Source organism: Coffea eugenioides, chromosome 1 (assembly GCF_003713205.1).
Source record: "Coffea eugenioides isolate CCC68of chromosome 1, Ceug_1.0, whole genome shotgun sequence".
Lineage (NCBI taxonomy): Eukaryota > Viridiplantae > Streptophyta > Magnoliopsida > Gentianales > Rubiaceae > Coffea > Coffea eugenioides.
The window spans coordinates 41,389,450-41,400,194 of record NC_040035.1 but is presented as its reverse complement, the minus strand read 5'-3'; the positions used below and the strand labels follow the sequence as shown (position 1 = coordinate 41,400,194).

Below are 10,745 nucleotides of genomic sequence, written 5' to 3'. Positions count from 1 at the left end.
TGGAATTAATTTATCGGGTGTTAAGAGATAAGTAGAGGATGCTAAGTGGATTGGTATGAGAGAGACAAAAGTTAGGCAAGCATTAAATTAAGTGACAAGTGTCACTTGGCTATTGGGTGGACCATTTGACTACTATTCCATGTCTTACCAATTGACTTAAATAACTAAAAATTCACCAAAATTCCTCATTTTTGTCTTCCTCTTGGCCGACTTCTTCAAGGCAAGAAAAGAAAGAAAACTCTTCAATTTTTGGCTTCAATCTTGTTCAAGTTCAACAATCTAATCATTTAATCTTGCAATCTCTCCATAAAACCACTTCACTTAGTGTTTGTGAGTTGATTTGTGTAGTTATTTGGAAAGCTAAGAGGACCTATTGCTCCCTCTCTCTTGTTTCTAAGGTGAGTTGTGAAGAACCACCCTCCTCCCTTAATTGATGCTTAAATCATGATTAGTGGTAGTATGAGATGCAAGTTTATGGATTATTTCTTGATTTGTGGTTGAAGTGATGAAGTTTTATAATTTTTGGGGATTTTTCTGTTTTAATATGAACATGATTGTGTGGCTATCTATGATGATTGGAAATGGTATATAATGACTCTAGGAGGTGGGAAAAGTGGTTAATTGCAACCAATTTCTATTTTGGAAGAAATTTTCGAAAGTTAGGGTTATGATGAATACATTCTGCCCGAATTTATAGCTCCTAGTTAGAGGCCGAATTGGCCTTGGCTTAAAACATGAAAGTTGTAGGGAATGACATTTTAGAGGTGTCTACAAAATTTCAGGTCAATCGGAGTAGCGTAGAATGAGAAAAGTCAAAATTACCCTTGCTGTCCTGGTTTTACCCCAATGTAAAAATTGCGCCTGTAATTGGTTGTTTTGGCTGGAAATGCTTCCCAATTGGTTGTTGAGATCTTCTGATGAAATGTAACCCTGTTTCTTAGCTTTCAGCTGGTTTTGGAATTTCTGGATTTGGACTTAGGTAGCCTGATTTATGATGTTTCCGCTAGAATGCGTTCTGTGAATCTGTTTTTGCGGTTCTGGTGTAGTATCTTGCATTTTTGACCTGGTTACACTCGAAACTGGGTTGAGTGACCTTCTGTAATATTGTAGCCCTATCTCTTAGTTTCGAAACGGTGTATCTTGCACCTTCATCCAACAATCGTAGCGCCTTTGGTGCCATTACCGCAAAATGACGTCAAAAACTATTTTTTTAGGGTTAAAGCTAAATCATTTCCGGATTTTTCCTGGTTTACTCTAGTGCTTATACATTCTTATGGAGCCCTATTTTGGTGGTATTTGGAATTGGTTTATGACTTGTAATCAAGTCTTATTGTGCTTATTGGAATATTTTAGAGTTTGAATTGTACTTGTACTATTGGGAGCCTATTGAACGGCCGTTGTGAAGAATTTATATTTCGTGTGACTTTGGGACTGGCTGAGGAAATAATGAAGCCATGATGGCTGGAAAAGTTAGCAAATTCAGGGGAAGTGCTGTCCAAACTTTGAAGGGATTTGTTTGCATTGAGTTTGTGATCTAAGACTTGGATTTGCGCAAGGCAATGTTATATGATGGATGATTTCTGAGCCATGGAGGTAAGTGACCTCAAACTATTTCTAAAGTTATTTATGAACCGTTTCCTGCATTATTTACTTTTGAACTGTTTTCAAAGTTACTTTTGAACTGTTTTCCTGCATTATTTACTTTTGAACTGTTTCCAAAGTTACTTTTGAACTGTTTTCTTACATATCATGCGTGCTTACATGTGAGTGTTCCTTGTTTGTTAAATGTTTCTTGACTTCATAACTTGTATTATTGATTGATAACGTGTTAAGTGCTTTTAATGATTTTCAAAACGAGTTTTCTAGGCGAGGGTGTACTTTATCGCACTCGACCTAAATAACTGTGCAATTTTCAAGGATTTAATAATTGAAATTCTAGTTGCGCATGAATGTAAGCCTTTTGGCTGAACTGGCCACTGCCCCTTGTTACCGATCGACTCGAGTCAGAAGCGGACTCGGTCGGGCGATATGGTGACCTGGGTGAACGTTTTGGTATACTCGAGTAGGTTGATGGAGGTTGGTGGAGCCTGGACAATGTCCAAGAGAGGGTGAATGAAATGAACAAATGAACGAACAAACGAGGATTTATTCACAAAAATGAAATTTTCAAATAATTGGAGGAATAAGGGGAAATAGCAGGAGAACGAGCGAACGCGCGAATATTTGGCTCCATGTGGGCCCGTATCCTTTTCATGAATGTTACTATCGCTTTCCATTGTAAATGTTTCTTGAATTATTGATACTTCATATTTAATGTTTTGTAAATGTTGTAATTATTTCTGGACTTATCATTTGAATTATGACATCATTGATTTATGACATCATTGAAATGAACTATTGTTAAACCGATTTGATTACTAATTTTATTGGTTACTCGCTGAGTTTCTAGCTCACCCCAAAAACTATTTTATTCCCCTCCACAGGGCTCAAGGCGAAGGAAGACTTGTAGTACTTATTCCTGAGATCGGATGAATTATCTCATGTGTACTTTGAATTTGGACTTCCTCTTGTATAATAGTTGGATCATGGATCAGAGTGGCGCAGTGGAAGCATGGACGCTTCGCTTTTGATATGTAATTATTTATTGGAGAATTTGATGTAATATATGAGTTTTATCTTGTAATCTGTTTGAGGAATGTAGTGAACGACTGAGTTCCGGCGAGAGTTGGGCAGGCGGCCCGCCGAACCCTCTGGTTCGCCTTAGGGGGAGGTGGGGCTGTCACAGTGTATTTAGGGTGTTGAATATTTATTCTCATCATTGTCCAAGGATGACAGGTCTAAACTGACTGAAATGCTGGAAATTCTTGTGGATAATGACTAGGAAGACTGCTAGATTATATTCGCTGGTATGACTATAAAAATTGTTAAAGATAATTTTTGAATCTAAGACTCCATTTGGATTGACTATATTTCCAAAAAATAAAATTTTCAAATACAATGTTACAGTAATATACAATAACTCAAAAAATATCTCATCCATATTAGTATATCAAATATTTCAAAAAAAATTTATAGTAAAAATTTTTCATATACACTGCGACAATAAAATATTTCAAAAACACCCCAAAAAATAGCTAATCCAAACAGAGCCCATGCTATTTGAGTCCAATGGGTACCCAAGTATTTCCCAAAATTTCCCATCAATTAATGGGTACAATTGGAATTTGTCCCATTTTAAACCCAATATCAAATTCCAGTACCCATCCCGCCCAAAGTCCCTATGGGCATGAGCAATGAACTTGGGACAAATTGTCACCTCTAATATGTACCATGAAAGAAAAGAAACATGAGATAAATAAATTGTTTAAAATCCAGTGTCCACAATGATTGTAACAATATCCTCATTAATTGAATTTAGTTCATTGATGGTTTGCACAACATACTTGCTTGTTTTCGTCGAAAAATATTGTTATTTTCCTATCACATTTTCCTATCACCTTTTTCCCTCACACATATCAAATCGCTAAAATAATTTTTCCATGAAAAATGACGGAAAATGCAATCCAAACACAACCTTAGTATACAACAACACTTATAATTTAATTTTGTTTTCAACTCAAGGCACATGAGAATGCTTACGAACTAAATTTCATTTTGTGTTCCATACAAGGCACATAACAACATATAATGTAATTTATAATTTTAACTTATATTGTATAAGCAAATAGATTAGCATATATATAAGTTATAAAGTCGCCATTTTAACTTTTTTTTATAAGAAACACAACGAATACTATTAGTGAGATTGTTGAAAATCGTCCAATAACAATTAATGGACAAAATTCGAAGAGGAGCTCCAAAGAGACTCTTAGCCTATTTTTTGCAAAGTGAGCAAAACTATGCGCAATCGTGCTAGCTGCTCTAAAAATCTATTTTACATCAATAATATTTTCCTCTAAGAAAGCTAGTCTAACATCCTCAATTATTAAACCAACATCCAAGAGAATGTCTTCAGCTTTGGATAAGATTAATAGCTGAGGACAAATCTCCCCCCAAAATGTAGCTAGGGATGTTTAGCAGTTTTGCCAGTAAGACCGCTTCTCTTACAACTACAGCTTCCGTCTATTCGATATTGGTTAAAAAATCAAATCTTTTTGATAGATCAAAGATAAACTGACCATCAAAGCTATATTTGAAGCAGGAGCAAAAATTGAGCCAAAGTGAAGCAATTGTTTGGCTTGAAGCCTATAATTGCTTACACCTCTATTTTCTTGAAATTTTTGAGAAGTTTGCAAATATGGAAGGCCCCAATGATAAATATAACAAAATGCTTTCTTTTACACCTCACCTCAGTTTGTTTATTTATTTAACCGTTGAAAACTTGCCTAGGGTTTTACAGAACAAAAGGTGAAAAGAAAAACCCCATTGCACTCGCCATGACTGTATTGAACTCCAAGAAAATACTACAAGAAAAGAATGCTAGTGATCCCAACTCTGTAACAAATCTCACTCTCACCCAGAAAGCTCTTTCTGATGTAATTACCAAAACCACCCTTGCAAGTGTCATGGCTTTAAAAGTTCAATCTTTGAATTGATGTTTTTTCTTTCGCTTTTGATAGGTTTCATGCTTGGGTGATTTCAAAAGTTTGGAAAGACTTGATCTTGGCTTCAATAATCTCACTTCAGTTGAGGTAGGAAATTCCTAAGCTGTTTACTGCTTATTTTGCTGCGATTATTTTAAGCAAGGTTTCTTGTTTAAATGGTATTTCTTTGATCTTTTTTGCTTTTTTTTTTGTTGAATATTTTGGTGGTTCTGAAAATAGGCTTTGGGAAAATGTGTAAACTTGAAGTGGTTATCAGTGGTACAGAATAAGCTCCAGAGCTTGAAAGGTATCGAGGGGCTTACTAAACTCACTGTGAGTGGTACACTTCTTCCCATCCCTTTAAATGCTTCTTCTTTTTTTTTTGTTTTTTCAGTTCTTGGCAATGTTAGGACGATTATATGCTTAATTTGTTAAATTTTGAGGTATACTCTGTGGATTTGATTTGCAAAATCTGCCTGCTGGTTTTTCTATTCCTGGTTTTACAGTCCTCGTTCTACCCTTTGTTTCTTCTAACTGTGTTATGCATCAGAAAATGCAAAGCTTTCGAAGGGAATGAATTCTGTAGGAAACTACCTATACAACTCTATGCATTTTCGTTTTCTGATGATTTTGGAGAAAATATGGTTTTTGTTCCTCTAGACGAAATGTGCTTTTTGTTCCTAGTACGCCACTGCAGTCACTTGTATACTCTTTATCTCCACCAGTGACATTGTAATGATCTCTCTTGAAGAATGAAATGAAACCCATATTCTTTCCCAAATCATCAGAAAAAGAAACTATCAGTTAGAACCAATGTGGTCTAACGAGTCAAAAGTGTGTCATGAATATTTGATAGTGGAAGCACTATGGTAGAACAGGTGAATTGGGTTTTAATTTCATGAATGTTGATTTAACTCCAATTTTTTTTGGGTTAATTAGGTCTTAAATGCTGGCAAGAACAAGCTCAAAACTATGGATGATGTCAGGTCTCTTGTGAGCATGCGCGCATTGATCTTAAATGGTAAAGCTATGTAGATTAAGCTGCTTTATCATTTTCATTTAACCAGTGTCTCTATTAATAAATAAATTTCTTTATTTTCTGACTTGTTTTCTGGTGGCAGACAATGAAATTTCTTCAATTTCCAAGCTTGATCAAATGAAGGAGCTGAACACTCTTGGTATATGGTCCAAGTTTTCTATTATGATCCGTTGATGGTGACTTTCAGTAGATTCCAATATTCATCAACTTCAAAATTCTTAACTAGAGTTTGATTCTGTAGCAAATGACGATGATTAACTTTCTGAACCACTGGTTTTTCATAAAAATCCATATTAACTTCTGTCATTTCATCCAATTAGTTTTGTTTAATTTTCTTTTGTGCATGGTTCCAGAATTATTTAAGCATCATTTTGTTGAACATGTTTCCTTTCAGATTTAGGGATGACTCGAATGACAGTCTGACTCACTCAGAGCAAATGATGACCTATCTTAGTGTCAGTCATTTAATTGAGGTGAAGGTTATATGAGTATTAGAACTAACAAAGCATTACCACAAATATAACAGGAAGTGCAGTGCAAAATGATTGCTGCCTTCAAGAAATATTTTAGTTAGTATATTGCAAGTATCAATAAACCTGTTTTTAAGAGGGAGATGCAGTTGCTTGAGTTGATCTATTATCTTGAGTACGGAATGTATTTGCCTTTAGATAAGAGTGAGTACCTTTTTAACCTCCATAATTGTGGGATCAAAGTCCCCAAAAGGACAAGTTATCTTTTTTCAGGCTGTGATCCTATATGTGTTAGCCATGTTGTAGGTCCGAGCCTTTGCTGAAACCTGAAAGACTCGTGATTTTCTGGCTTATGAAAGGCCACAAATAAATTTCAGCACTTAACAGAATAAAGACAGGCAGTTTTCAAAAACAAGGCTTTACTATTGCGTGCTGTGGTCTTAAAACTTAAAAGCTGTCATTAGAGAATGCAGAAAGCAGACATGATGGGATATGAGTCTAGAATTTAGCAGAAGTACTGACATAGAATAAAATTTTGAGTGAGATCTGAATTAGTAACCTATAGATGATAACTCAGAGAACCATACTAGGATCATCTACTCCACAAACTAGGACAAATACATAATGTTATGCAAACAATATTTACTTTATTAAACCTAATACCTGGGTATGTTTCTACTCCTGTCTTCTTTGTTCTTCACGCTGGCTGCTACATTGCAATAGTGTTTTAATACAGCATCTAATGGGTTGGTGTCATTAAGAGCATAGTTATTCTGCTGTAACTGATTAGGATGGTTCATTCTTGTTTTATTATTTGACAATGTTCAGAGCTTGTACACTATTTCTTATGAGTTGTATGTTCACCTTTATTGCTTTTGTATGTGATTCTCGAATTGTTTCTTGAAAATTTTATATTCATTACGTTATAGTTAATAGTTATAATCACCATTTGCTGATTATGTGCAGTTCTGTCTAGGAATCCAGTAAGTAAGATTGGTGACTCTCTGGTCAAAACAAAGTCATTAACGAAGGTAAGTGTTTCAATTATTGCCTTGAGCTGCAGCATTTCTTGGGGCGTTTTGTAACGTCTACCTTTATATTTGATTTCAGCTCTCTCTGTCTAACTGTCGGTTGCAAACCATTGGCTCCTCACTTACCTCTTGCACTGAGTTAAAAGAGCTTCGCCTTGCTCATAATGAGATCAAGGTGTGTTGTGTAATTCATCCTGTTTTATTTATGCCTGAGTATTCTTGAGGTCTCTCTTAAGTGTTGCAGCGCCCCCACCCACCAAAATTTGTTGTTTTTCTGACTTGCATTATCAATTTTGTTTGAGTACAGCCTGAAGTAATGCATAAATCATGCTATTAATTTGGTTTGTATTTTATCTGGTATCATCTGTCTCTGTTACTCAGACTCTTCCAGTTGAATTGAGCCACAATTCTAAACTACAGAATCTAGATGTGGGAAACAACTTAATTACGAACTGGTCAGATCTGAAGGTTTTGCTCTCGTCTCTGGTTCTTGTGGTGCTTTATTGATAATTTTATTGGATATGGCTAAAAGTACTTTTGTTGTGCGACTCTTTTCTCATATAATGGCAGGTGCTCTCTTCTTTGGCTAACCTCAGAAATCTGAACCTACAGGGGAACCCTATTTCTGAAAAGGAAACATTGGCTAAGAAGGTGAAGATCTTGTTTTATTGTCTCATTAATATCTATCTCCCTTTTAGTTGTCTTTCAAAACTGACCTCTAGGAAAATGATTCTTAAGCAGATCAAGAAACTACTACCAAACTTGCAGATATTTAATGCTAGACCAACAGATAAAACCATGAAAAAGGAAGTTGATGGAAGTAACAGTTACATTACTGACAGCAATGTACTAGCAGGCCAAAAGGAGGATCGGACAGATAATTCAAGGGGACAAAAGAACTCAAAGAAATATCTTTTAGGGATTGAAGAAGGTGATGATCAGCCTCTTGGTAATGCTGAAGATAGGGCAACAGAGAAGGAATCCGACAATAAGAAGCATAAGAGAAATAAACTATTGAAGGAGAAATTGGTAAGCACAAAGGAGAGAGTGACTTCAGAAAATGAAAGAAAGAAAAATTCAAAGTTAGAATTGAACAAAGATGTTAGTGCTGATGGCTCAAAACTCCCTCCAGTCAATCCCAAAGCAGGGAAGGAATTGAAGCGCAAAAAACTGGAAAGGGAAGAAGACCATGGGGAAGATAGTATCATCCCGACAAAAGGTGATGGAAAATTGAAAAAGAAGTTGAAACAACATACAGGGAACATCATTGATGATGGAGAAGCCCCATTTGTGGAATTGTTTACTACTGATGTTGCTGAAAATGCTATAAGCAGGGGTCAGAAGATGGAACAGAAGAGTGTTCCGGGCATTGATTCAGCTGGTGCCATAGTTAAATTTCCAAAACAGAGTAAGAAAAAGAAGAATCTTGGGGACCGGGCTGCCAACTTTGATTTGTCACCAGTGGCTGAAGTTGGATTAGGTGGACCATCAACTTGGGATGACTAGAAACGGACCTAGAAGGGTGCTGGAGGGTGTTTTACATTTCAGAGAAACTCTAAAAGCTGTAGTATCTGGAACTGCTTTATATCCAATTCCAAAGTTTGAAACTTTGCTTGTGAAGCCAAAGGTATATTGATTGAACTTTGAAAACTGTTTCTTCTCAAAACTCAAAAAGGGGCATTGGTCATACAGATGCAGATTTTGATCTATACAACTTTAGAGCATCTCAGTTTCGTTTCCCTGTTTGAAGATGTCAACGTCCTGGAATTACTGAATTGAAGAAGAAACCACGATTCTGTTGCTATATAGTTGCAAGTATTTCTTCTTGTCTGAAACTTCAGCATGATGATTCTTGCTTAGGTAGATAGTTGTTAGAGGCTACCCTGTATTTTGGATTAGAGAAGATCAATTTTCAGTATTGAAAGATTATTATCATTTACTTGCTGAAACTTGGCGACCAACTTTGTTGCTTGTTCTTGTGAAGTCATCAGCCCTTTGTTATTTTGCTCTGTTTTCTCGAGTGCTAAAAATCTCATCAAGAAATGCATAGTTGTTAAATGAGATGACTAGAGACGCAACCTGAATTTCCAATCTACGTGACCCAAATATTCCTTTTATGGACCCTGGCCTCGTGTCCTGGGAACACCAATGCTAGTTTGCTGGCACGACATCGAAGCTACATTTCGATAGGGACATTGTCCAAAGAAATTAAATTATACCACAGTATCCAAACTGCTTGACTTTTGTGTCTTCGTTCTTTACCTATTCTTGCTCCCCTACAAGGAAGAATCATTCGGTGCTCAAGGACATGTTTGGAGGATTCAGAGTTTCAGCTTCAAATCCACTCTTATTATATCAAATACTTCAATAATTCTTGTAGCCCACAGCACCAAACAAACAAACTCTTGCTAGAATCATGTAGCAAACTGTCCCTTCTTTCTGAAAAAAAAAAAAAAAAAACATGAACGAAGTTCAAGTATTCTTTTATTTTGGAGCTGGGCTTCTAGCATTCGTTTTATCTGCTGTTTTCATAAAATGTAAGACCTATTTTTGCAACAGAATCCGTATTCAAAGGCAATCTACAATAGCCGGGGCCGCGCAACCTGCTACCAGCGGTGGATTTCGAGAAGAAGTTCTGCAAACTTCATCATCTAGAGTTGAAGTAGTGGTAGATAAAGTCGTTTCTGGAGGAAAAGGAAGGGATGGAAGCTTGAGCAGCTGCACAATCTGCATATGTGAGATTGAAGATGGGGAAACTTGCTGGGAGCTTACTGCTTGTAATCATACTTTTCATGCTGAATGCATTCAGAAATGGTTGAAGAAGAGCAGAACTTGTCCATTGTGCCGGACTAGCATTCTTGTTCATGCTTTATGATGATTGATTGTATATGTAATCGTCCTCTTCAAAAAGAGAAATAACTCTTGATTATGCTATAAAATGCATTAAGGAACTATCTATATTTGTCCTGTTTACCCTTCCTTGTTTAAAAGAAAATTTGGTAAACCGGCAAGTTAGCAGGTTTCTTGGGGGAAGAATGTTTATATCATGGCAAAAACAAGGCAGACTAATTTATATTACAATGGTTTCCAGAGGCCTCCGATCATTAAGTTATTGTTGCTCTCTCTTCACGCTTGACAGCTATAATCATCTCTGCTATTATCCTATTATGAGGACCTTAACGTAGTGCAAAATTTTGAGAAAATTTAGAAGATTATTTGGAAAATAATTTGAAATAATTTCTATAATATATTTTTTTGATGTGATATAAGTGAGATAAAAATATTATTAATATATGTATTTATGATGCAAGTAAATAAATTTTCTTTTCACGTGTAATTATGGCCAATCCAAATATATTGCTGCTAGTATGTAGTTGCTCAATATAAAAGTTAACATGACTTTAAACTTCATTTGACCTATTTTAATTTAGGATTTCTCTAGCACGTGCTCGATGGATACTCGTTAGCATACCTAATTTTCATCCAATCTATCATGTATATATACACATTAACAATTAGGGTTTTTCTACCAGGTGTCAATTGGTCGCTTATTAATATATCTAAAATTCACTTAACTTATCGTGTATATACACGTACCATTAATTGTTAACTTCACTTATAT

The 10,745-nt window shown here is 35.8% G+C and overlaps 1 protein-coding gene across 2 annotated transcripts; it reads left to right on the top strand.

The window, feature by feature from the left end:
- The first annotated feature begins 4,413 nt into the window (after positions 1-4,413).
- Positions 4,414-9,118, top strand: LOC113778516 (leucine-rich repeat-containing protein 9). 2 transcript variants are annotated; one of them, XM_027323964.1, is made up of 10 exons: positions 4,414-4,535; positions 4,620-4,691; positions 4,824-4,916; positions 5,523-5,604; positions 5,705-5,761; positions 7,077-7,123; positions 7,203-7,298; positions 7,505-7,591; positions 7,694-7,774; positions 7,865-9,118. In XM_027323964.1, exons 1-10 carry the CDS (start codon positions 4,437-4,439, stop codon positions 8,627-8,629), a joined length of 1,479 nt encoding a protein of 492 aa, XP_027179765.1. In that variant the 5' UTR covers positions 4,414-4,436; the 3' UTR covers positions 8,630-9,118. The 2 variants fall into 2 exon arrangements, with proteins under 2 accessions (XP_027179765.1, XP_027179757.1); XM_027323956.1 differs by having other exon boundaries at positions 7,059-7,123.
- Positions 9,119-10,745: the final 1,627 nt, after the last annotated feature.